Below are 27,629 nucleotides of genomic sequence, written 5' to 3' on the forward strand. Positions count from 1 at the left end.
GAGAGTGAGTGGTAGAGAGTAGTAGAGTGAGTAGTAGAGAGTGAGTAGTAGAGAGTAGTAGTAGAGAGTAGTAGAGAGTGAGTAGTAGAGACTGAGTAGTAGAGAATAGTAGCGAGTGAGTAGTAGAGAGTGAATAGTAGAGAGTAGTAGAGAGAGAGTAGTAGAGAGTAGTAGAGAGTGAGTAGTAGAGAGTGAGTAGTAGAGAGAGAGTAGTAGAGTAGTAGAGAGTGAGTAGTAGAGTAGTAGAGAGTAGTCAGTCAGTGTCACTGTCAGTCAGTGTCATTCGTTAGTGTCAGTCAGTCAGAGTCAGTCAGTGTCAGTCAATCAGTGTCAGTCAGTGTCAGTCAGTGTCAGTCAGTCAGTGGAAGTCAATCAGTGTCAGTCAATCAGTGTCAGTCAATCAGTGTCAGTCAGTGTCAGTCAATCAGTGTCAGTGATTGTCAGTCAATCAGTGTCAGTCAGTGTCAGTCAGTCAGTGTCAGTCAGTCAGTGTCAGTCAGTCAGTGTCAGCTAGAGCAGCTCTGCTGACGACCTGGTTTCTCTGGCTCTACAGCAGGTCTGCTGACCTTGTTCTCTGGCTCTAGAGCAGCTCTGCTGACCCGGTTCTATGGCTCTAAAGCAGTTCTGCTGACATGGTTCTCTGGACCTGGTTCTCTCCCTCTAGAGCAGCTCTGCTGACCTGGTTCTCTCCCTCTAAAGCAGCTCTACTGACCTGGTTTCTCTGGCTCTACAGCAGCTCTGCTGACCTTGTTCTCTGGCTCTAGAGCAGCTCTGCTGACCTGGTTCTCTGGCTCTAAAGCAGCTCTGCTGACCTGGTTCTATGGCTCTAAAGCAGCTCTGCTGACTTGGTTCTCTGGCTGTAGAGCAGCTCTGCTGACCTGGTTCTCTGGCTCTAAAGCAGCTCTGCTGGCCTGGTTCTCTGGCTCTAAAGCAGCTCTGCTGACCTGGTTCTCTCCCTCTAAAGCAGCTCTGCTGACCTGGTTTCTCTGGCTCTACAGCAAATCTGTTGACCTGGTTCTCTGGCTCTAGAGCAGCTCTGCTGACCTAGTTCTTAGGCTCTAGAGCAGCTCTGCTGACCTGGTTCTCTGGCTCTACAACAGCTCTGCTGACCTAGCTCTCGGGCTCTAAAGTAGCTCTGCTGACCCGGTTCTATGGCTCTAAAGCAGTTCTGCTGACCTGGCTCTCTGGCTCAAGAGCAGTTCTGCTGACCTGGTCCTTTCGCTCTAAAAGCAGCTCTGCTGACCTGGTTCTCTCCCTCTAAAGCAGCTCTGCTGACCTGGTTCTCTCGCTCTAAAGCAGCTTGGCTGACCTGGTTCTCTCGCTCTAAAGCAGCTCTGCTGACCTGGTTCTCTGGCTCTAAAGCAGCTCTGCTGACCTGGTTCTCTCCCTCTACAGCAGCTCTGCTGACCTGGTTCTCTGGCTCTAGAGCAGCTCTGCTGACCTGGTTCTTAGGCTCTAGAGCAGCTCTGCTGACCTGGTTCTCTGGCTCTACAGAAGCTCTGCTGACCTGGTTCTCTGGCTCTAAAGCAGCTCTGCTGACCTGGTTCTCTCCCTCTAAATCAGCTCTGCTGACCTGGTTCTCTGCCTCTAGAGAAGCTCTGCTGACCTGGTTCTATGGCTCTAGAGCAGCTCTGCTGACCTGCTTCTATGGCTCTAGAGCAGCTCTGCTGACCTGGTTCTCTGCCTCTGGAGCAGCTCTGCTCACCTGGTTCTCTGGCTCTAAAGCAGCTCTGATGACCTGGTTCTATGGCTCTAAAGCAGCTCTGCTGACCTGGTTCTCGGGCTCTAGAGCAGCTCTGCTGACCTGGTTCTCTGGCTCTAAAGCAGCTCTGCTGTCCTGGTTCTCTCCCTCTAAAGAGCTCTGCTGACCTGGTTCTCTGGCTCTAAAGCAGTTCTGCTGACCTGGTTCTCTGCCTCTAGAGCAGCTCTGCTGACCTGGTTCTATGGCTGTAAAGCAGTTCTGCTGACCTGGTTCTCTGGCTCTAAAGCAGCTCTGCTGACCTGGTTTCTCTGGCTCTACAGCAGCTCTGCTGACCTGGTTCTCGGCCTCTAGAGCAGCTCTGCTGACCTGGGTCTCTGGCTCTAAAGCAGCTCTGCTGACCTGGTTCTCTCCCTCTACAGCAGCTCTGCTGACCTGGTTCTCTGGCTCTAGAGCAGCTCTGCTGACCTGGTTCTTAGGCTCTAGAGCAGCTCTGCTGACCTGATTCTCTGGCTCTACGGAAGCTCTGCTGACCTGGTTCTCTGGCTCTAAAGCAGCTCTGCTGACCTGGTTCTCTGCCTCTAGAGAAGCTCTGCTGACCTGGTTCTATGGCTCTAGAGCAGCTCTGCTGACCTGCTTCTATGGCTCTAGAGCATCTCTGCTGACCTGGTTTTCTGCCTGTTGTATTCTATCTATTGCATATTTCTATGTCTGCCTTTACCCACTCAATGCCTTTCTAGTGGAATGCTTCAGCACTGTGATGTACTACGGAATGTTGGGTGCTGATTGAAGATAAGCCACAGTGATGATGGGGCTGAGCTGCCTGCTGGCTGCTCCTGGTGGGGCTTATTCCAGGATACTTAACATCTTACAATAAATCTTCTTGAAATACCTCAACCTGTCTGGACTACATTACTACATCTTTTTGGCGACGAGTTGATCTTACCTACGTTCTCAACCAAAGAAGTCAAGTTTCAAAAAGGCAACTAAAGATGCTGTTTCAAGAAGGAAACTAAATAGTCAAGTTTCAAGAAGGCAAGTTATTTTAAATCTACTTCAATTTATCTACACGTCAATTCAAGAGCTCTATATTTCAAGAACGCAAGATTTTCAACATTCATCAAACATCAAGCAAAGACTCTGGCTTCAGAGCCCCACGAGTGACCATCACACCGGTCGCCCTTACCTGTTCAAGCCAGATTCTTCCTCAATTTCATCGACTCCTGTGTTTTCTCAACACTTTCAACAAAAATCTACATTATTTAAATCTCAAGTAATTGGTTCCAGTGCAAAACGACCTAAGCCTGTTAAGCCTGTTTTTCAAGTGCTGTGCCTTCTGCTGTGCTCTCAGGAGAGGGTAAGCCCATCGCTTTTGTTTAGTGGTGTGCCCTCTTATGTGTCCTCAAGAGAGGCACCAGTTCCTGTCTGCTTGCTGTTCTCAGTGCATCACAAGTGTTGTTTCCAGTTTAAAAGCTCTTTTCAACTACCAAGGTAATCGGACTGTTTTGATGTTTCCTGTCCTCAGTGTTACACCACGGGACAATTTTCGATCTCATCAGAGCTTCTACCTGCTACCTGCTCGAGGAACCCCTATCCTAGAAGGGTTGGATCTAGTGTTGTATTTCAACTGTTGAGCGTTCCTGTATTATTGCCTGACATGCAATGGTGCTACCTTCAAGCGCTACGGAGGAGGGTTATTACTATGTTTTCCCGGTCTTTTTACCCAGCGCTATCTATGGTGGAAAAGCTTTATTTCTGTGAGGTGAGCCATGTTTTTTTTTTTGTATCGATTGGTCTCTGGTAAATTTTTGCTTTCTGGCAGTTTATTTATTTTATTTTTAAAAAAGAGCGCACGTTCGTTCTAGTGCACGCGATCTTACCTGCTTGTCGTAATCTTCGGAACTCTTCCTATGTCATCACTGACAGCTGGTGAGAGACGCTCTGCAGTAAGGACGTGCAGTGAGCCATCCTGCAGGACGTGGGATAGCGTGCCGCCATCTTAAGTTTGTCTCTACATCCGTGTGCATCATTGAAAATCATAGCCTTGTTTATTGTGCCAACCACGTTGTCCGTGTTCATAAAGTTCCACACTTATTCAATGGCGTCGCTTTGTTTTTTGCCAACCACGTTTTCTCCAGTGACAATAAAGTTATTACCAGGCTGGAGTTGTCCAAGATCGTCGCAGTTTGATCATCGAGTGCACCACGAAGGTACAGGTTTTCTCAAAACGTGCCATCATCCTAGTTTTAATATTTTTCAAGGTGGTTTTCTCTATCGAGGTCAAGGAATATACCGGTAATGAAAATGTTGGAGTCTGGAGACTTCTTATGGAGGTCAGAGAACACTCGCATCAAGGTTGGGAAACGTTTTTTTTTAAGTTGTTGTGCTACTCGGAGTTCTTATATGTTTCTCAGTTTAAGACTAATTTTTACGTCGAAAGTTTCATATTTTTAATGTGACTCGAGTGCACTTTTGGTGACCAACGTCAATTCAATCCTAATATTACCATGCCATCTAGTGGCCATCTATCTCTTTTGCAGCAACATATCTTTTTCCAGTTTTGAACGCTTCAAATAGAGTGTTCTAGTGGTTTTCAATCTCCTTTGCATCAGCATATTCTAATTTCCAGTATGAACACTCGTTGGTCTGTTTTGTTTCAGCAGCACAAATGGAATTTATGTCTGAGCACACAGGTGGTTCATTCAAGTTTTCAAGTACATTATTTTACTATGGCATGTCTTCTTGAATATGCTCATTTTCAATTGCCACATTTATTTAAGTTTCAAGAAGGCAAGTGACATGCTCTCAAGAAATCGATTGTTCAATATTTTTTTTTTTTTTTTATTTACAGTGTGCAGGTTGGCAGATTTTCAAAAAAAAAAAATTCAAACTCAATTTTTCTCTAGTTTTTCAATTTGTGCATGGAATGTTTCCTGTACAGAGTTTGCTTAGTAAACATTAACAAACGTGCAGCATTCTCTGTAGGGATTGCACATATCGATTTATGTACTCAAATTACCAATGTATATGCATGCGTCCAGTATTTCTTGGTAAGAAATGTGTATCTCTATCGATTTATCAATTTGCATGTGTTCTAGTTGTTTTCAAAAGGGCAACATTTCAATGTTTATCAATGTATATGCATGCATCCAGTATTTCTGGGTAAGAAATGTGTTTCTCTATCGATTCATCAATTTGCATGTATTCTAGTTGTTTTCAAAGGGCAACATTTCAATGGTTTTCAATTTGATTGAGGTTGTCAATATGTGTTGTTGCTTCCTTTCAATTATTCAATGTTTTTCAATGTTTTCAAGGTTGTCGATTTGGGGTTTAACCCTCTCAAGGTTTCAATGGAATTTCTATCGAGCCGCGTTTTTTCAATGTGTAGTCATTACGAGGTTGTCTCTGTATGAGTTATATCTCTTTCAAATGTTCAATAATATTCAATCTAATTTTTTAATGCTGTTTCACAGGGCGGTGTGAAGGATCGTTTGTTTGTTCCTCTGCCTCTCTGTTTTATATCTTTCTATTCTCTTTCTCGTTGTTTAATGAAGAAGGGAATAAGAGTACTTATTTGTGTTTGTACCTTTAGGTGGTTTTCTCTAAGTCTTTCTATCTTCCTGTTCCTTTTGTGTTTTCGTTGGAGAAGGGAAGAAGAGTACCTATCCTCCCAGTCTAACTATTCTTTTTGTTCCTTTTATGTGTTGGTTTGATGATGGACTAATAGTGCCTATGTTATGTCAACTTAAGGAGCGTGTTTGTATTGTATTGTGTTCTCAGAGAAGGAATGTGTCTGATTTTATTCTATCATTTCTTTTCTGTATTTTCTGCATGCTGTGCTTTGGCTTCTGTCACATCTGTCTGGCCAGTGGGTGTGATAGAGGTTAATGATCGGTACGCTTTCTTTGACAGGTGTTCCTATACTTCTATGTTTAGTTTTCTGTTGTGGAAGAAAAGGAGGTATGTTGTATTCTATCTATTGCATATTTCTATGTCTGCCTTTACCCACTCAATGCCTTTCTAGTGGAATGCTTCAGCACTGTGATGTACTACGGAATGTTGGGTGCTGATTGAAGATAAGCCACAGTTATGATGGGGCTGAGCTGCCTGCTGGCTGCTCCTGGTGGGGCTTATTCCAGGATACTTATCATCTAACAATAAATCCTCTTGAAATACCTCAACCTGTCTGGACTACATTACTACACTGCCTCTGGAGCAGCTCTGCTGATCTGGTTCTCTGGCTCTAAAGCAGCTCTGCTGACCTGGTTCTATGGCTCTAAAGCAGCTTAGCTGACCTGGTTCTCGGGCTCTAGAGCAGCTCTGCTGACCTGGTTCTCTGGCTCTAAAGCAGCTCTGCTGTCCTGGTTCTCTCCCTCTAAAGAGCTCTGCTGACCTGGTTCTCTATCTCTAATGCAGTTCTGCTGACCTGGTTCTCTGCCTCTAGAGCAGCTCTGCTGACCTGCTTCTATGGCTGTAAAGCTGTTCTGCTGACCTGGTTCTCTGGCTCTAAAGCAGCTCTGTTGACCTGGTTTCTCTGGCTCTACAGCAGCTCTGCTGACCTGGTTCTCGGCCTCTAGAGCAGCTCTGCTGACCTGGGTCTCTGGCTCTAGAGCAGCTCTGCTGACCTGGGTCTCTGGTTCTAGAGCAGCTCTGCTGACCTGCTTCTTAGGCTCTAGAGCAGCTCTGCTGACCTGGTTCTCTGGCTCTACAACGGCTCTGCTGACCTGGTTTCTCTGGCTCTACAGCACCTCTGCTGACCTGGTTCTCTGCACTCACGATACATGCACCCGACCACGCGAAAATATATTTAAAAATAATATAAGTTGGGGGGCGTGGCTTGCAGCCGAGCAAGATGGCCGCAGCCTAGTTGGGCTCCGAGGGTGAGATCGACTCCCCTGACATCCGTGCATCATCCGTGAAGCGATCCGGCTCCAGGGTCCTCGTACCAACGGCGGAAACGAAGCGACGCCGAATGATCCGATCCCGAAGTTTCTCGGGCACCCAGGGCGCGACCAGCGAGGTCCGGTGATCCGCGGCCTACATCAGCACTGAAAGCCAGGGCCTCGAGTGACGGAGGTTCCCCGGTCGGAGCGCGGCCGTCTCTGGGGCGGAGGCGGTGTGTTTGCAGCCCCGGGCGGACCGTTGCCTGAGCGGATGGGCGAGGCCTGAGCGATACCACAGCGGGTGGCCCTGCGGGGGCGGAACAATCGAGCCCAGAGATCCTGATCGGCCCCTGCTGCGAGGAAGGGCTGGCAGAGTGAAGCCGAAGTGCTGCCCATCCTGGCTGCCTGCATCGCAACTCCGGGCGCCGCGGCCTGGCGCCGGTGAGGCCCCCCGGAGGGGAGGACTCGGGGCTGTCCTGATACCACAGGCGAAGACGACGCGACGCCGGCGGATCCGGTCCCGGAGTTTCCCGGACGCCCACAGCGTGCACAGCGAGGTCCGGTGAGTTGCGGCCTGCATCGGCGCTGAAAGCCGGGGCCTTGATTGACTGAGGTGCCCCAGACGGAGAGCGGCTGTCTCTGAGGCGGAGGCGGGGTGTTTGCAGCCCCTGCCTACCCATTGCCTGAGTGGAGGGGTGAGGCCTGAGTGATACCGCAGCGAGTGGCCCTGCGGAGATGTAATAATCGGGCCCAGAGATTCTGGTCTGCCCCCGGCTGCGAGGTCCGGCGAGTATAGCGGAGAGGAGGTGCTGCTCGTCCTGGCTGCCTGCAGCGCGACTCCTGGCACTGCTGCCTGGCACCTGTGAGGTCCCCCGGGACGCCTACTACTTACCGTGACCGGAGGGGAGGACTAGGGGCTGTGCGCCCGCCTGGTGCCGGATTTCGCCGAGACCTGAACGCTTCGCTGTGCTGACCCCGGACGAGCGGCTGGCGGTGGTGGGCGGCTCCTGGGCTGCCTGAGTTGGACGTTGCCCGGTCGGAGAGGCCCATTTCACCGGCTCGCCAGTGGTGAGCGGGAGGGAGAGTGCCGCCTGCTGTGATCATGAGCGGGAAGGGGCCCAAAGGGAATCCGCAGGGCAAACTTGACAAATTCGCTTACACCAAGGACTCCTCCGCGCCGCCTGACCGTGGCGGGCGCACCGAGAAGATGGCGGCGGACAAAGAGACGCCTAAAGTAACGCTGGAAGACATTATGGCTGCCCTGACACAAGTACAGACGACGGTGGGGTCAATCTCCGCGGACGTGTCTCTTCTCCGAGCAGACTTCCAGAAAATGTCCGCCAGAGTTGCGGATGTTGAGCAGGTGACGGAGACCCTGGCAAAAGACTCGAGTTATCTCCTACAAAAGGTGTCCCAGCTGGAGATGGACAACAAGCGCATGGCGGCCAGGCTGGACGATCAAGAGGGGCGCTCTCGCCGCAACAACGTGCGCATCACAGGGATCCCCGAAAGCGAAGGGCACCCAGCCATGGACCTTTACATTGAGGACTTGATCAAGTCCAAGTTGCAGCCCAGGGGCCTGTCAACCTTTTTCTCGGTGGAACGCGCCCATAGGGTGCCCGGCGGCCTGTCCTGGCCCGCCTGTTCAATTTCCGCGACAGGGATGCCATTCTCCAGGCGGCGCGGGTGGCGCCACCCATCCGTCTCCAGAACTCCACGGTGTCCTTCTTCCCGGACTATACGGCGGCCGTGGCGGCGCAGCGCCGAAGCTTCCTGGAGGTCAAAAAGAAGCTGAGGGCCCGAGAGCTTCCCTACGCTATGCTCTTCCCGGCGCGACTCCGTGTGGTGGCGGATGGCAAAACTGTATTTTTCAACACACCGGAGGAGGCTCACGACTGGCTGGAGGGATGGCGCCCGGCTGCGGGTGGTGGCCGCTCGGCCCGCAGGACGAGGCGCCTGGGGAGTGAGGAGGACTCTGAGGGCCGCGACCGGCGCGCGGAGGAGACTGAGGGGGAGCCCACCGGCTGATGCTGTGGCGGCGGCGTGAAGCCGGAGACTAATATCTGGTGCCCACCAATGCTGGACTGGCCTACGTCCTATTGCCAGAGGGTGTGAAAGATGGGACCTGGGGACAGGGGATGTCTTGGTCTTCCTCGGACCCCACGCTCCTTACAGCGCAAGTACTGGTTGGGGTTTTGGGAATGGAGCACTCTGCTGAGTTGGGGTGGCGGGCAGTTCTGAGTCCGTGTGGCAGGGAGGCAGGGAGGGGGGGAGGGGAATGGGGAATGTTTTACAGTTTTGTTGTTATGTTGAGGTTCTGTAGGACACGGGCCTTTGACCTACACTCACCGCGCTTTCACTGCATGACACATGCATCAAGCCACGCTATCCGCACCATGCTCCGTCACTTTGCCCAACCACCGTAATGTCCGAAGTGCAGCATAACCCACCCCCTGCCACCGCTCAGACTCCGGCGCCACCCCTCTCTTTACTCACATGGAATGTACGGGGCTTGGGAGATAAAATTAAGCGGGGCCTGGTCTTGCATAGTCTCAAAAGATGCTCCCCGACAGTGGCCCTGCTCCAGGAGACCCACCTCACTGGCTCCACAACTAAAGCGCTTGACAGATGGGGGTATAAGATGGTGGCGCACTCTGAATTCACCTCTGGGTCCCGGGGGGTTGGTATCCTGCTGCGGCGTCGGTCCCCCTTGATCGTGCTTAGTGTACACACGGACGGGGCTGGGCGCTTCGCCGCAGCGCACACACAATGGGAGGGTCGGCCCGTCAACATAGTGTCTGTCTATATCCCACCCGGACTGCACGCTTCGGCGCTCCCGGCACTCAGTGAGTACCTGCTCGCACTACCGGAGGGGGAGGTATTATTGGGTGGCGACTTTAATGCTGTAATGGACGATCTCACTGACCGGTCTCCTCCTAGGGGAAAGATTGGGGGAGTGTCCCGCCTCGCGGGCTTCGCGACGGCGATCGGATAAACGGACATATGGCGGCTGCATCATCCGACGGCACAGCATTACACGTATCACTCCGGGGTGCATGACAGTCTCACCCGCATTGATTATTTTCTAGGTTCCCCCGGTTGTCTCCAGAATGTTGACAGTATAAACATTCGACCCAGAGGCATCTCTGATCACTCCCCGATCCTCTTGCAATACACTAGTTACCACCTAATGCGCCGTCGCGTTTATCCGCTATGCCCTAGCTACATTCGCCTACCAAAGATTAGTAAATCCATAGTGCAAGCGACGAAATTCTACTTCCAGGAAAATGCCGCTTCGGTCGACTCCCCTGCGGTTCTCTGGGAGGCGTACAAAACGGTGGTGCGGGGCCGGGCGATGGCCGCCGTTTCGGAACACAAGCGCGAACAGGTAGCTGAACTACAGTCGCTTGAGCTCGAGCTCCGGGCGGCGGAGGCCCGCCAGGCCGCGGCTCCCTCCCGTGCAACCTCGCATGACTTGCATGTGGCCCAGACGAAATATAAAGAGCACCTCGCAGAGCGAGTCAGGCAGCGCCTTGAGGCATCGAGGCATACAGTTTATGATGTGGGGTACAAAACTGGTCGGTTGCTGGCGTGGCTTGACAGGCGCGATAAAGGCGCCAGGGGGATTGCGCAGCTGAGCACTGATGGGGGATTGGCAGTAACAGACCCACGAGTAATAGTGCGCACTCTGGCGGAGCACTTTCGCGAAGTATACTCCTCCAGCTCGTCCATGACGGTGGAGATGGCACTGACTTATGTCAAAGACCTGCAGATGCCCAAGCTCTCCCCTGAGGCTCGAGAGACGCTCGAGGCTGAGCTCACGGTGGAGGAACTCCAGGCGGCTATCGGCGCGCTGCAGCCTGGTAAGGCGCTCGGGCCGAACGGCATCCCAATCGAGCTTTACCAGCGACTCTCCGAGACGTTAACGCCGCACCTGCTGAATATGTTCACACATAGCCTCGAGATGGGAGAACTCCCTGAGGACCAGCGAACGGCCACCATTGTGGTAATTCCGAAGCCGGGTAAGCCGATGGACCGATGTACCTCCTACCGTCCCATTTCGTTGATCAACGCGGAGGCCAAGATCCTCGCGAAGGTGTTGGCCGCCCGGCTCACACCTCACTTATCTGACATTGTACACCCGGATCAATCCGGTTTTATGCCTGGCAGAAGTACGTCTCACAATCTGAGGCGACTGCATGGTGTGCTGGCCCGAGTGGAACGGTTGCAGGAGCCGGCTGTTATTCTCTCCCTGGACGCACGAATGGCGTTCGACATGGTGGAGTGGCCCTTTCTTTTCGCGGTACTCCAGCATCTGGGGTTCGGACCGAGATTTTGTGCCTGGGTCCAGCTCCTCTATACTAAACCTCTAGCCCATGTCACGGCCAACGGACACATGTCGGAGGACTTCCCATAGACACGTGGCACGAGACAGGGCTGCCCTCTGTCGCCTCTGCTTTTCGCCCTAGTGCTTGAGCCGCTGGCGGCTTGGATCCGCTGGGAGCCCATGATGCGGGGCCTCCGGTGGTCTGCCGACTGGGAGGACCGCGTCTCACTCTACGCGGATGACATACTACTCTATTTGTCCTCCCCGAGGCGTTCCATCTTGACGCTACTGAACATCTGCGAGATTTTCGGCCAGGCGTCTGGCTACACGATCAACTGGTCGAAGTCGGTCCTCCTGGTACTAAGGGGCCCACTCCCGCGGCTGCCGCCGAGTTGCCCGCTCCGGGTGGCGGAGGGGTCGTTCAAATACCTGGGGATACACATCGCGCTGGATCAGGCGGAATTCTTCAAGCGCAATCTAAGCCCTCAGATGGACCGCCTTAAGCGGGACGTGCAGTACTGGGGAGCGCTGCCCCTGACCCTGGTTGGGAGAGTGGCGCTCTTCAAGATGATGGCTCTGCCGCGGTTTCTATACGTACTAGAGAATACACCATACCAGGTGCCTCCGGCCTACTTCCGTGCGATAGCGGCACAGGTGTCCAGCCTGCTCTGGGGCAACAGGCCGGCGCGTATAGCGCAGTCTAAGCTGGTTTACGGGTGGTATGATGGGGGAATTGCACTCCCGGATATCCAGCTTTATTACTGGGCGGCGCAGCTGAAGGTGATTAACCAGTGGCTCCACGCGCCTCAATCTGACCCGGCATTCAAGGTGGATAGGGACGTGCTGGGTGAGAGGGGTATGCTGTCCCCACTGTATGATACCCGACTGGCCTCGAGGGTGATCGGCCCTTTGCGGCAGACTATATCCATCTGGCATGCTGCTCAGGCCAGGTTGGGATGGCGAGGGGTCTTGACTCAGCTAACACCTCTGTGGGATACCAAGAAGCTGGGACGTCTGAGGGGCAGCAAGGGCTTCGACGCTTGGGATAACATTGGAGTATCGACAATAGGCGATGTGTGGCAAAAGGGGGAGGTTGTCCGGTTCGCGCGCCTGCAGCAGCAGTACGAGCTGGCCCCCTCGGAATGGTTCAGATACCTCCAGATGAGACATGCCTTAATGATACAGCTGGCTCCTGGAGCGAAGGTTCCGGAGGCGTCCCCGTTGGAGGACAGGTTGCTGACGGAATATATGCCAAAGAAGGCTACTTCCTTCACGTACCGCAAGCTGGTCAACAATCTACCGGACCCTATGGGGATCCTGCGGGAGCGGTGGGCTGACGAGCTCGGCGATTTTGATGACCCAGAGTGGCGTGAGGCACTGGCCTCGCCGCGCGAGGCGGGTATACCCTCGAGGCTACGACTGGTGCAGCTTCGTATCTTGCATCGCTCCTACTACACCAGATGCTTACTACATAAGATGGGCAGGGCGACACATCCCTTCTGCTTACGGGGTTGTGGGGAGGAAGGAACTTTTTACCACACTATCTGGGACTTCCCAATCATTCAAGACTTTTGGAAACGAGTGCTGCGTACAATGTCACAGGCGTGTGGAATATCGTTGTTGCCGGAACCCAGACGCTGCTTGGTAAATGTGTGGGAGCCCAATGACCTCGATCGTCAGACGCAGGGCTGGGTGACGCTGGGCATCATGACGGCCAAAAGGAATATAGCCCAAAAATGGGGTGCAGAGGAGGTGCCACTGCTGTCCACGTGGCGCAGGGAAATGGACGCAGCCATGTTTGCAGAGCGTTCTGTATTCATTAGACGGGGATGCCCTTGCAAGTGGGCCAAGGTCTGGGGGGCATGGAACAAGTACAGGGGAGGAATTTGCGATCCGCCGCCTCTTTCGGATGAGGACTCCTCTGACTCGGATGGTTAAGGGGACCTGCGGGATGGTGGGACGGTGGAGAGCCAGAGTCTTTCGAACTGCAATAGAAATAGGGTTGGTTGAGGGATTGTGCAATGGGGTGGTGCTCTATCTAGGGATATGTATGCAAGGTTCGTTTCAATGTCCTACTGTTTTCACTGTTTTACAAAACAATAAAATTCTTTAAAAAAAAAAATAATAATATAAGTTTATTATAAGTACAAATATGTTATTTTTATGACTATCTTAGATAATCTCTTGCCCTAATATGTATATTAGAGACACATACATATCATTTTGGAACATACATTTTTTTTGCTGGAGACGCGCACCCAGCGCGCCCCAGCACCTATATGACGTCAAGCGGGACCCGCCACCGTGCAAGCATCTCGTACCGTAATGCGCATGTGTCGTCAATGCGCGGGAGCAGGAGTTGAACGGATTTACACCATTTAAGCAAAAGGCATGACTCTGAACCAAGGTCTACCTTTCTGCCAAATTTGGTGTATGGTGTAATTCCGTTCAGCAGTTCGGGCTGTAGCTGCGTCAACAGGTCCTATGGGAAATTGCATGGGGAAAACGCGTTTTGGGACCCCCCTTTTTTCTCAGCCCCCGCTTCACGAATCACCACGAAACTTTCAAGATAGGAGCGGACCGGAGCTGGCCAAAAGTTAGGAAAATTTTATGAAGATTCGTCAACCGGCGCCAGACTTATTGGGAATAGAATGTTGCGGATTTCATATGGAAAATAGGTCCTAACTATAACTACCTACTGGCGACCACCAGTAGGTAATCGACATACATATATATAAATGCATATGCATATATATGCATATATATGCATATATATATGTGCATATGTGTGCGTGTATGGAGAGGTAGAGAGGTAGATGTGTAGAGGTAGAGAGGTAGAGGTAGAGAGTAATAGAGAGAGAGGTAGAGAGAGGTAGAGAGAAGAGGATGAGGAATAGAGAGTAGAGAGTGAGTAGTAGAGAGTAGTAGAGAGTAGCAGAGAGTGAGTAGTAGAGAGTAGTAGAGTGAGTAGTAGAGAGTAGTAGAGAGTGGGTAGTAGAGATTGAGGTGTAGAGAGGAGCAGAGAGTAGTAGAGAGTGAGTAGTAGAGTGAGTAGTAGAGAGTGAGTAGTAGAGAGTAGTAGAGAGTGAGTAGTAGAGAGTGAGTAGAAAGGAGTAGTAGAGATAGAGTAGTAGAGAGAGTAGTAGAGAGTAGTAGAGAGTGAGTAGTAGAGAGTAGTAGAGTGAGTAGTAGAGAGAGAGTAGTAGAGAGTGAGTAGTATAGAGAGAGTAGTAGGGAGTAGTAGAGTAGTAGAGAGTGAGTAGTAGAGGGTAGTGGAGTAGTGGAGAGTGAGTAGTAGAGAGTAGTAGAGTGAGTAGAAGGGAGTAGTAGAGAGTGAGTAGTAGAGAGTGAGTAGTAGAGAGTAGTAGAGAGTGAGTAGTACAGAGAGAGTAGTAGGGAGTAGTAGAGTGGGTAGTAGAGGGTAGTGGAGTAGTGGAGAGTGAGAAGTAGAGAGTAGTAGAGAGTGAGTAGTAGGGAGTAGTAGAGAGTGACTAGTAGAGTGAGTAGTAGAGAGTAGTAGAGAGCGAGTAGTAGAGAGCAAGTAGTAGAGAGTGAGCAGTAGAGAGAGTAGTAGAGAGTGAGTAGTGGAGTAGTAGAGAGTGAGTAGTAGAGTGAGGAGTAGAGAGTAGTTGAGAGCGAGTAGTAGAGACTGAGTAGTGGAGAGTGAGTAGTAGAGAGTAGTAGAGAGTGACTAGTAGAGAGTGAGTAGTAGAGAGTGAGTAGTAGAGAGTAGTAGAGTGAGTAGTAGAAAGTGAGTAGTAGAGAGTAGTAGAGAATAGTAGACAGTGAGTAGTAGAGTAGTAGAGAGTGAGTGGTAGAGAGAAGTAGAGTGAGTAGCAGAGAGTAGTAGAGAGTGAGTAGTAGAGAGAGTAGTAGAGTAGTAGAGAGGAGTGAGTAGTAGAGAGAGTAGTAGAGAGTAGTAGAGTAGTAGAGAGTGAGTAGTAGAGAGTAGTAGAGAGTGAGTAGTGGAGAGTGAGTAGTGGAGAGTGAGTAGTGGAGAGTAGAGAGTGAGTAGTAGAGAGTGAGTAGTAGGGAGTGAATAGTAGAGAGTGAGTTGTAGAGAGAGAGTAGTAGAGAGTGAGTAGTAGAGAGTAGTAGACAGTGAGTAGTAGAAAGTAAGTAGTAGAGAGAGAGTAGTAGAGAGTAGTAGAGAGTGAGTAGTAGAGTGAGTAGTGAAGAGTAGTAGAGAGAGTAGTAGAGTGAGCAGTGAAGAGTAGTAGAGAGAGAGTAGTAGAGAGTGAGTAGTAGAGTAGTAGAGAGTGAGTGATAGAGAGTAGTAGAGTGAGTAGTAGAGCATAGTAGAGAGTGAGTAGTAGAGAGCGTAGGAGAGAGTAGTAGAGTAGTAGAGAGTGAGTAGTAGAGAGTGAATAGTAGAGAGTGAGTAGTAGAGTGAGTAGTAGAGAGAGAGTAGTAGAGAGTGAGTAGTAGAGTAGTAGAGAGTGAGTAGTAGAGTAGTAGAGAGTGAGTGGTAGAGAGTAGTAGAGTGAGTAGTAGAGAGAGTAGGAGAGAGTAGTAGAGTAGTAGAGAGTGAATAGTAGAGAGTGAGTAGTGGAGAGTGAGTAGTAGAGAGTAGTAGAGAGTAGTAGAGAGCGAGTAGTAGAGAGTGAGTAGTGGAGAGTGAGTAGTAGAGAGTAGTAGAGAGCGAGTAGTAGAGAGTGAGTAGTAGAGAGTGAATAGTAGAGAGTGAATAGTAGAGAGTAGTAGAGTGAGTAGAGAGAGAGTAGTAGAGTAGAAGAGAGTGAGTAGTAGAGAGTGAGTAGTAGAGTGAGTAGTAGAGAGTGAGTAGTAGAGAGTGAGTAGTAGAGTGAGTAGTAGAGAGAGTAGTAGAGTGTAGTAGAGTGTTAGTAGTAGAGTAGTAGAGAGTAAGTGGTAGAGGGTAGTAGAGAACAAGTAGTAGAGAGTGAGTAGGAGAGCGTGAGTAGTAGAGGGTGAATAGTAGAGAGTGAGTAGTAGAGTGAGTAGTAGAGAGTGAGTAGTAGAGAGAGTAGTAGAGAGTAATAGAGAGTGAGTAGTAGAGTAGTAGAGAGTGAGTGGTAGAGAGTGAGTAGTAGTGAGTAGTAGAGAGTAGTAGTAGAGAGTAGTAGAGACTGAGTAGCGAGTGAGTAGTAGAGAGTGAATAGTAGAGAGTAGTAGAGAGTAAGTAGTAGAGAGTAGTAGAGAGTGAGTAGTAGAGAGTGAGTAGTAGAGAGAGAGTAGTAGAGTAGTAGAGAGTGAGTAGTAGAGTAGTAGAGAGTAGTCAGTCAGTGTCACTGTCAGTCAGTGTCATTCATCAGCGTCAGTCAGTCAGTGTCAGTCAGTGTCAGTCAATCAGTGTCAGTCAGTGTCAGTCAGTCAGTGTCAGTCAATCAGTGTTAGTCAATCAGTGTCAGTCAGTCAGTGTCAGTCAGTCAGTCAGTGTCAGTCAATCAGTGTCAGTCAGTGTCAGTCAATCAGTGTCAGTGATTGTCAGTCAATCAGTGTCAGTCAGTCAGTGTCAGTTAGTCAGTGTCAGCTAGAGCAGCTCTGCTGACGACCTGGTTTCTCTGGCTCTACAGCAGGTCTGCTGACCTTGTTCTCTGGCTCTAGAGCAGCTCTGCTGACCCGGTTCTATGGCTCTAAAGCAGTTCTGCTGACATGGTTCTCTGGCTCTATAGCAGCTCTGCTGACCTGGTTCTCTGGCTCTAGAGCAGCTCTGCTGACCTGGTTCTCTGGCTCTAAAGCAGCTCTGCTGACCTGGTTCTATGGCTCTAAAGCAGCTCTGCTGACTTGGTTCTCTGACTGTAGAGCAGTTCTGCTGACCTAGTTCTCTGGCTCTAAAGCAGCTCTGCTGACCTGGTTCTCTGCCTCTAGAGAAGCTCTGCCGACCTGGTTCTATGGCTCTAGAGCAAATCTGTTGACCTGGTTCTCTGGCTCTAGAGCAGCTCTGCTGACCTAGTACTTAGGCTCTAGAGCAGCTCTGCTGACCTGGTTCTCTGGCTCTACGACAGCTCTGCTGACCTAGTTCTCGGGCTCTAAAGTAGCTCTGCTGACCCGGTTCTATGGCTCTAAAGCAGTTCTGCTGACCTGGTTCTCTGGCTCAAGAGCAGTTCTGCTGACCTGGTCCTTTCACTCTAAAGCAGCTCTGCTGACCTGGTTCTCTCCCTCTAAAGCAGCTCTGCTGACCTGGTTCTCTCGCTCTAAAGCAGCTTGGCTGACCTGGTTCTCTCTCTCTAAAGCAGCTCTGCTGACCTGGTTCTCTGGCTCTAAAGCAGCTCTGCTGACCTGGTTCTCTCCCTCTACAGCAGCTCTGCTGACCTGGTTCTCTCCCTCTAAATCAGCTCTGCTGACCTGGTTCTCTGCCTCTAGAGAAGCTCTGCCGACCTGGTTCTATGGCTCTAGAGCAGCTCTGCTGACCTACTTCTATGGCTCTAGAGCAGCTCTGCTGACCTGGTTCTCTGCCTCTGGAGCAGCTCTGCTCACCTGGTTCTCTGGCTCTAAAGCAGCTCTGCTGACCTGGTTCTATGGCTCTAAAGCAGCTCTGCTGACCTGGTTCTCGGGCTCTAGAGCAGCTCTGCTGACCTGGTTCTCTGGCTCTAAAGCAGCTCTGCTGACCTGGTTCTCTGGCTCTAAAGCAGCTCTGCTGACCTGGTTCTCTGCCTCTAGAGAAGCTCTGCTGACCTGGTTCTCTGCCTCTAGAGAAGCTCTGCTGACCTGCTTCATGGCTCTAGAGCAGCTCTGCTGACCTGCTTCTATGGCTCTAGAGCAGCTCTGCTGACCTGGTTCTCTGCCTCTGGAGCAGCTCTGCTCACCTGGTTCTCTGGCTCTAAAGCAGCTCTGCTGACCTGGTTCTATGGCTCTAAAGCAGCTCTGCTGACCTGGTTCTTGGGCTCTAGAGCAGCTCTGCTGACCTGGTTCTCTGGCTCTAAAGCAGCTCTGCTGTCCTGGTTCTCTCCCTCTAAAGAGCTCTGCTGACCTGGTTCTCTGGCTCTAAAGCAGTTCTGCTAACCTGGTTCTCTGCCTCTAGAGCAGCTCTGCTGACCTGGTTCTATGGCTGTAAAGCAGTTCTGCTGACCTGGTTCTCTGGCTCTAAAGCAGCTCTGCTGACCTGGTTTCTCTGGCTCTACAGCAGCTCTGCTGACCTGGTTCTCGGCCTCTAGAGCAGCTCTGCTGACCTGGGTCTCTGGCTCTAAAGCAGCTCTGCTGACCTGGTTCTCTCCCTCTAGAGCAGCTCTGCTGACCTGGTTCTTAGGCTCTAGAGCAGCTATGCTGACCTGGTTCTCTGGCTCTATAGAAGCTCTGCTGACCTGGTTCTCTGGCGCTAAAGCAGCTCTGCTGACCTGGTTCTCTCCCTATAAATCAGCTCTGCTGACCTGGTTCTCTGCCTCTAGAGAAGCTCTGCTGACCTGGTTCTATGGCTCTAGAGCAGCTCTGCTGACCTGCTTCTATGGCTCTAGAGCATCTCTGCTGACCTGGTTCTTTGCCTCTGGAGCAGCTCTGCTCACCTGGTTCTCTGGCTCTAAAGCAGCTCTGCTGACCTGGTTCTATGGCTCTAAAGCAGCTCTGCTGACCTGGTTCTCTGGCTCTAGAGCAGCTCTGCTGACCTGGTTCTCTGGCTCTAAAGCAGCTCTGCTGTCCTGGTTCTCTCCCTCTAAAGAGCTCTGCTGACCTGGTTCTCTGGCTCTAAAGCAGTTCTGCTGACCTGGTTCTCTGCCTCTAGAGCAGCTCTGCTGACCTGGTTCTATGGCTGTAAAGCAGTTCTGCTTACCTGGTTCTCTGGCTCTAAAGCAGCTCTGCTGACCTGGTTTCTCTGGCTCTACAGCAGCTCTGCTGACCTGGTTCTCGGCCTCTAGAGCAGCTCTGCTGACCTGGGTCTCTGGCTCTAGAGCAGCTCTGCTGACCTGGATCTCTGGTTCTAGAGCAGCTCTGCTGACCTGCTTCTTAGGCTCTAGAGCAGCTCTGCTGACCTGGTTCTCTGGCTCTACAACGGCTCTGCTGACCTGGTTTCTCTGGCTCTACAGCACCTCTGCTGACCTGGTTCTCTGCACTCACGATACACGCACCCGACCACGCGAAAATATATTTAAAAATAATATAAGTTTATTATAAGTACAAATATGTTATTTTTATGACTATCTTAGATAATCTCTTGCCCTAATATGTATATTAGAGACACATACATATCATTTTGGAACATAAATTGTTTTTGCTGGAGACGCGCACCCAGCACACCCCAGCACCTATATGACGTTAAGCGGGACCCGCCACCGTGCAAGCATCTCGTACCGTAATGCGCATGTGTCGTCAATGCGCGGGAGCAGGAGTTGCGGACTGGTAGCATACCAATAGCGCACATCACGTAATATTAAATGTATATGATGTAACTGAAAAAGACGCAGCCGTCGCACACCGTACGCGGATCCTTCACGACATTTCTAAAATAGCGGCTAGAATCCACGCACCCACCGTGATGTGTACGCTTTGAGGGCGCGACTCCGAAAACTAAAATTTGAATTTTTTTAAAAAAAAGGAAATAATATAAATATATTCAAATAAAAAATGAAAACATAAACATTATTCAATATTTCAGTTAGAATTTTTTTTTGTGTGCAATTTTCAGAAAAATATATAATGTTATTTAATGAATAATATATTTATAAACAGTTAAAAAACTGTAGCAAATCAGTACCAAATAATAGGTATAACTACTATCACACTTAAAAATTAGCATTTAAAAAAGCTTTGAAATTCACTTAAAAAAACCATAGGTTTCACAGACGTTATAGTTAAAAATTAGCATTTAAAAAACCTTAGAAATTCACAGAAAAAACCATAGGTTTCAGGGGTGTTATAATTAGCTGGCCATTTCACTCGTACAAAACCATAGAAATTCCTCTTTTTGATTGTTTTTTTTTTTGCCCGCTGGTAAGTGATGAGTACGATTGAAATCACTATTTTTAGTGAAATTTAATATATTCAGAGAACAGCAAAAAAGGCAAACAAATTACTTTGTGGAAATTATGCTGTGTTGTAAAAAATGTATTATTACATGTTATAATTTTTTTTTCTTTTCTTTCACAGATTAAAATTTAAAAAAAAACAATTTATATGAATTTAGATTGCAATGAAAATCTGAAAAAAATGTATACCATTTTTTATTGCTATTACTGTGAAGGTAAGTTTAACTAAGTCTCAATATGCAGAATGAGGAGGTCTGCAAGAAGCTACAAAGTTGAAACACGTTTCTAAAAATACTCTGTTTATACCTATGTAGTTTTGAAATCTGACCATAATCAGATATCATGTGACCTGCAAAAAAAGAGATTTGAGGGGTTCATAATATTTCCCATTGTAGCTTTTGAGGGACCGCAATTATTTCAATCATTCTTCTTTGAACATCTTTGCAGACAAAACTCTGTGCTTACCTTCTATCATTCGCAAGAAATCTTTAAACTGGAAATATGTCACTTTTGGTAACATAGTTATTGCGCAAGACACTCTTTCATATTTACAAAGAGAGGAAAAGGCACCCTGTGCACTTTTTATACTCCATGTAAATACAACCTCATCATGCACACCAGTTTGCGTTGAAAGGGTGTTCTATAAGTGTTGCTGTGCATGATTGCACTGAATACTCATAGAACAAGACACATGTCTAGATTTGTCAGAAATCATAAAACTCGATTTGTGTGTGAATGCTGCACCATTCTAAAATTGGTGTAGGAAAGCACAACAAGGAGAATTGTTTTCATTTCTCCACATTTTTACGTCTTCAATGCATGCTAAAATGCTCAGCATACATTGAAGGAGAAAAATGCCTTTACTGATTGTTTTTGTGCAGGAAGGTGTGTCTTCCTGCACAAAAACAAACAGCACATTACACAGATATCCTTGCACTATGGTGCAAGGGTGCCTGTGTCACCACATGGCTGCAGTTTAAGCAGCCGTGCAGAGAGAAGCATAGATTTGCAACATATGTATGTACATATGTTGCATCCCTGTGCTTCGGAACTACTACAGCTCACTGTAGTTAATGAGGTTACTGTGTGATGCTGCAGCACTTCCTCATAGTTCTGCACTCATACAGTCACCGTACGCTACTAATGCATTTGTTCAGTCAATTACGTACTACACATACATTCATCAAACTTTCACAGACAAACAAACAAATATAGCTCTTTTTTTAAACCAGGAAAGTTAGTTCTTAGAACTTTTTTTTCCTTCTTCATTTTTTTGTACTTTTTGGAACAATTTTGTTATTTTTTTGTTTTTTTGAAAAGGAAAAAAAGACAACAGGAAGAACAAAACAGTCAACTTCTGAAAAAAAAAACTAAACACAAGTTTAACACTTGTGGTTTTGCTGCGCTCTGCAGATTAGTTCAATTGACTGCTCGCCGTAACATAGTAGTTTGTTGCATTTAATGCAACTAATTTTTAGTTTTCCAAATTCTGGACGTATGTCCGGGTGAGTGCTCAATGGTGATGCTGCAGAAGTGCTTGCCACTGCTGGCTGAGGCTGCTGTCGGAGTCTTCTGCATTCCTGCTTGGCCAGGTTCACGGGATGCAGAGTCTTCAGGTGTTTTAACATACTCGCAGTCCCACAAGAGTATTTTTTTAATGGATCTCCTCTGGAAAGCACTCTTTGAGGTTCCACAACAAATTCCTCATCGGACGAATGGTCAGATTCTGATGGTGGCTGCTGTGCAGAAGCCATTGTCTTCAGAAAAATGGCAGCTGTGGAAATCTTCCCCAAAACGTTTCTTCTAGTTCTAAGGTGTGAGATGTTCCTCCAAAGAAGCTTAAAGAAGAATGATTGAAATGGGTGGGGTCTTTCAATAGTTGGAATAGGAAGTGTAATGAACCAATCAAATCTCTTTTTTTGCAGGTTATATGGGATCCGCGCACCCTGTGCTTACGCATCACGCACCCAGCGCGCATCCGCGATATTTAATTAAAAAGAAATATAGGATTAGATGTAAAAATATATTACTTTTAAGACTAGTTTAGAGTTTTTCTTCAATTAATATTCACATGAAATACATATATATATGTTTTTTTAAATGTTAAATATTACGCCGGATCCGCGCACACATCGCGTCATACACGCATATGATGCATCGCGGAAGCGCGCATGCGTCGCGTTACGTACATCGTACGTGTCGCGTATAGGCTTGGAGTCGCGTACCGGTCGCATTGGAAACACGTACCCAACGCATACCGTGCGTGGATGCTTTTGCGTAGGTATCGAGAACGGTGCGCATAGGGTGCGCGAATCCCCAAAAAATGGGGAAAAAAATAAAACATAAAGTTTTGAAAATATAGTTTAAAAATATTTTTAAAAATATAAAAAAATATTTTTTTTAAACCCAATAAAAACAAATATTTTTTAATTTTTAAAAGAATTAATTGAAAAAATAAGTTACAAAAAATGGTGAGAAAATAGTATTTCAAAAAAACATATTTAATGAAATTGACACACTGAAATTAAAAAATATAGAAATCCTATGAAAATCATTAAACATGATATCTTTAGAGATAGGTTATAGATAGGAATTAGCATTTACAAAACCTTTGAAATTCACTGAAAAAACTATAGGTTTCATGCACGTTATAGTTAGGAATTGGCATTTAAAAAACCTTTGAAATTCACTGAAAAAACCATAGGTTTTAGGGGCGTTATAGTTAGCTGGACATTTCCCTCGTACAAAACCCTAGAAATTCCCCCGTTATAGTTAGTTCAGCTAACTATAACTCGCGCCCCCGCAATGCACTGCTGATGACGTCACATATTACATCACTCATGAAATGGTCAGTGACATCACTGATGACATCTCAAATGACATCACTGATGACATCACTGATGACATCATCCATGTGATAAATGAGTGCATCTTCTCACACCCTAATATAACCTTTGATACACCGACTCAAAATTTCAGACAGCCATTTTGAAACCCATAGATACTCCAATACCAATAACTACATACCCACTCATTGACTCTTAGGTCTACATACACCTCCACTCACTCACCTGTACAGTCACTCCGTACAAGTCTATCATATGCATTTATACACCTATATAGACACTCACACACCGCCAATCATCCATTGAGCTACTGACACACCTAGTCTGTCGTGCAAGTAATTAAACACAGTCCAATTTACTCACCTATACAGTTAAATACACTCGAGTTCACTTACTCATAAAAATAGTACCACATTCTTACGCTCTTATACAATCATTGATACAAGCACACACTCATCCATACAGCCACTCTCACAATCACACACTCTCACATATACCCACTTATATACTCTTACACACATATATACTGCCTTTCACATATGTAGTTAGTCACACATGTACCACTGAGATATACATTCAATCCCTAACACACCCATACATACACTCACCCAACCATACAGTCCATCACAGATGCACTCTTAAAACCATGGACCCATAGAATCACCCACTCACACTTCTATGCATAGAGTCACACACACCCTACCCACACAAACACTCAGTCACCCATAGAGATACTCAGACAACCAATCAATAACCCATATAGACACTCATATAGCTATTCACAAAACCATGCAGCCACTTATACACCTACACACAGACACATACAGACATTCACACAGTTTAGTCACTAGTCTGCAGTAAGATACATTTAATGACTCCCTTACAGAGTCAGTTACGCACCTAGAAAATCATCCATTCACACACTTGTACACCCACTCATTCTTCAACAGACCTTTCCCTATATATATTAAACATATTAAAACTGTACAGAAACACATACTCACTGGATGATGTCATCAGTGATGTCATCAGTGATGTCATTTGAGATGTCATCAGTGATGTCATCAGTGATGTCACTGACCATGTTATGAGTGATGTAATATGTGACGTCATCAGCAGTGCATTGCGGGGGCGCGAGTTATAGTTAGTTGAACTAACTATAACGGGGGAATTTCTAGGGTTTTGTACGAGGGAAATGTCCAGCTAACTATAACGCCCCTAAAACCTATGGTTTTTTCAGTGAATTTCTAAGGTTTTTTAAATGCCAAAACCTAACTATAACGCCTCTGAAACCTATGTTTTTTTCAGTGAATATATATGTATGTGTGTGTGTGTGTGTATATATATATATATATATATATCTCTTTAAGGTGGAGATTTGGAGTTAAGAATAGTAAATCTATGCTTTCAGACATCTATTTACCGTCACAGTATTTTGGTAGCCGACATTCAGATGTTGCTCTCACGTCACAGGCTCTCCGTAGTACAGATCTACAAAGAACAAGTTGGCTGTCACCTCCTGACATATTTTCACGTTTTTGTTGTGCATGTTTTTTAAACTGGGATTTCAGTAGCAGTCTTAGAGCACCTCTTTTTCATTTGACAGGATTCGGCTTGTTTTTTAAAATTACAATTGACAAAACTTCCTTTAGCAGACAAAGCGTTAAACGTTCGTCGCCAGTCAATACCAAGTCTGCCAGAATGGTTCAGAGACATGGCCATTGTGTTTGCTATATTCGAAACAGTTAAACGTTATTATTAACAGTATCTTGCTTAATTTAACAATAATATATGGAAATCTGAAATCCCAGTAATTACGTTGAGTTGTGATATCTCTAGCCACCTGCAATGTACCATGTATTATAAGGAATAAAACACCCTCTGCCCTAAGCTAAAAGACTATTGCAAGTTATCCGAGTTCCATGGCCTTGTAAATGAACTCAACTTTCGACCTCGTTCCTCTGTATGCTCATGGAACTCTTCAGTGATTTGCAATATCCTTATCATGTGTGACAGGCAGTTCTTTATTCATTATACAATACATGGTAGCCTGCAAATCATGTATACAAGTGCACCTCTGATTTACTTGTTAATGGCGTGTTGTGATATCTCAAGCTATAAAGCAATAATGAAGTTGCTCAGTTGTAATTAGTTATTACATTTCACTTGTGACATTAAAATGGCTGCTGCCAGAGCCTACAGCAAAGCAGGTCACAAAAATCATCACAGCTGCAGTAAAAACAATGAAAACACAAATGTGCTTGTCCTTCATCTGATATGTTTTCCATAATGAAAAGTGATCATCAGAAAGGAGATATTTATGGTGGCATATTTATTTTAGGTCGAGCCTACCAGGCAGGGCAGGCTGTTTGGCTGTGAAAGATCTAATGTGAGCTTACAGTGGGCTTACAGCCTGCCCATTACTTGTCATTGGTTGGCTTTATTGTCACTCATTTTCTTGCTTCTTAACCAATGACTTGCCTTCCTCTTCGTGTGTGTTGACCAACCCAGGAGCGTAGCCTCTTACCATCCTTTTGTTTGACTGACTTGTATCCTTCCACCGCTTACATTTGTTAGAGCAAATTTGCAATGAATAAATAATTACTACTTAGTAACATGAAGGATTTGCCTATGTAACACATATGCTACACTCTACAGAAATGTGTATATTTAAGGTTGACCAAACTAGACCCTAACTCCATAATGGAATTCATAAACTGACTACATTTTTGTTTCTTACTGAATCCATTTGGGAAAAGGAGCACAGAAATGTTATATGCAAGGTAATATTGTCTATTGTCTATCAATAATATGCTGTTCTTGATAGGCCCTGGAGGAAGCTGTTCTTTCCAGATGTTACCATTCAAGGTTCTTGCTGCAGTGAATTCATTCATAAGTTCGTCATTGATTTACCTGTAATAAGACTTGTACTATCACATCTGCTGACATTAGGTAGAAGGAGACTCAAGATTATTGATTTAGGGGATGTTATTGTTACATTTTATTCTGTGTTGTGATTTGCTAAGTGTACGTATTATTTTACTCACCTCATGCCTTGAGTATGGTTTTTAGTGTGTATTTTACTATAAAAGAAGACTCATTTTGAAGTTGAGGCATTTCTGGTGGTCTGATTATAAGACAACAGGCCCATGCTAGTCTGAACTTAGAATCATTTTCATATTTCTTTTGAGGTAAGACTTTGTCAGACTAAATGCTGCATTTGAGTGACCTTTATGCTAATTCCCTGCATATGTGACTATTCTGATTTTGACTGATTAACCATATTTTTGCCTTCTATAAATTATCACTTCAAAAAACCTTCATGATGTCTAATGTGTATTCTGTCTCAAGAAGGCTTATTTAACTAATTAAGTTATTTGTTTTGTTGTCTGTCCTAACCTGCTCAGGGGCACATTTCCTCATACATTCTTGAAGACAACACCAGCCATGATCCTGCGAAGGTGTTTTGTCTTTAGATTACGAGACAAAACAGTGTCATCACATTTAAGGCACAATTGTTTTCTTTTTCTTTTCATTCAGCACTCCATGATAGTAGATGTGTCTTCTCGCTTTTGTGCTGCTTCTCCCCTCAAATCCCTCTCTGTGTGCTGTCTTTGCTGGGTTATGGCTGAAACGATGACTTTAAGGATTTGTGTTTTTTTGATCTCCTTCATTCTACAAAGGACAAGTTTTAGCATACAAAGTGTGAGGAAAAGAATGCCCTAGCAGACCGCATCGAAGCCAGCTCAAACCACAATAAAAAACTCTTCAAACCACAGTAAAAAACTCTTTGGCATCTTCAAGGAGTTCTCCAACCCTTCAGCAACCAAAAACATTATCACCACTTCGCAAGATCTCTGCTACACGTTGGTGAACTTCTTCTAAGACAAGATCTCCTCTATCTATAAACGCTTCAAACCCCAACCCATCGCCACCAACATCTGCAGCCTCCTCACCCCCACAGACACAAACCCCGACCATTGGATCACTGCTCGGGACCAACTTACCATGCAGAGCACCACCACAGCTATCATTCGATCCGTCCACTTAGGAGCACCCACGGATCCCTGTCCTCACCACATGTTCAACCTTGGAAACAGGAATATAAGCAAAGTGTTCACTAACATCTTCAACATATCCATCACCACGGGAAACTTATCAGAAGAATGGAAACACGTTTGAGTCAAACCCTTTCTCAAGAAACTGTCTGCTGACCCCAACAAGCTCAAGAAATACTGGCCCATTTCTCAGCTTCCTTTTCCCACCAAGGACCTCAAAAAGGCCATCACCCACCAACTCACGGAATACATGGAGAACAGCGATCGTCTGGACCCATCCCAACCAGGATTCCACACGGATCACAGCACCAAAACGGCCCTGATCACAGCCACCGACTAGAACAGGGAGAAACAGCTGCCCTTATCCTCCTCTATTTCTCAGCAGTCTTTGACACTGTGCCTAACCCCACCCTGATCAAGAGGCTACATTTGATTGGAATCCAGGAGGATGCCCTCAAATGGATCACATCCTTCCTTAACAGAAGAACTCACAGAATCTGCCTTCCTCCCTTCATCTCGCAACTCAAGAACATAATCTGCATTGTTCCTCAAGGTTCATCCCTCAACCCGACTCTGTTCAACACCTACACGACTCCCCCGGCCAACATCGTCAGAAACCATGGACTGAACATCATATCCTATGCAGACGACACCCAACTCATCCTTTCTATCTGAAGATCCATCGGCAATGAGGTCCAACTTCCGCCTGTGGATGACCAGCATTGCCGACTGGATACATAACAACTGCTTCAAACTGAACACAGACAAAACAGAAAGAATGATCTTCGTAAACAACACCTCCCTGTGGAACGACTCCTAGTGGCCAGCTGACCTAGGACCCTTGCCGCCTTCAACAGACCACGCCCGGAACCGTGGCATAATCCTAGACATCAAACTCACC

General features: G+C 47.1%; 1 protein-coding gene across 2 annotated transcripts in view; it reads left to right on the plus strand.

Moving 5' to 3' along the window:
• The first annotated feature begins 3,719 nt into the window (after positions 1–3,719).
• Positions 3,720–27,629, plus strand: part of LOC146830445 (phospholipase A2 inhibitor and Ly6/PLAUR domain-containing protein-like) — a 226,339-nt gene continuing 202,429 nt past the window's right edge. For both annotated transcript variants that reach the window (XM_085604682.1, XM_085604684.1), the window contains exon 1: positions 3,720–3,909. In XM_085604682.1, the coding sequence (XP_085460808.1) occupies positions 3,798–3,909 (112 nt within the window). In that variant the 5' untranslated portion in view covers positions 3,720–3,797. The remainder of the gene's footprint in view (positions 3,910–27,629) is intronic.

This window comes from Triturus cristatus, chromosome 5_1 (assembly GCF_964204655.1).
Source record: "Triturus cristatus chromosome 5_1, aTriCri1.1, whole genome shotgun sequence".
In the NCBI taxonomy this organism is placed as follows: Eukaryota; Metazoa; Chordata; class Amphibia; order Caudata; family Salamandridae; genus Triturus; species Triturus cristatus.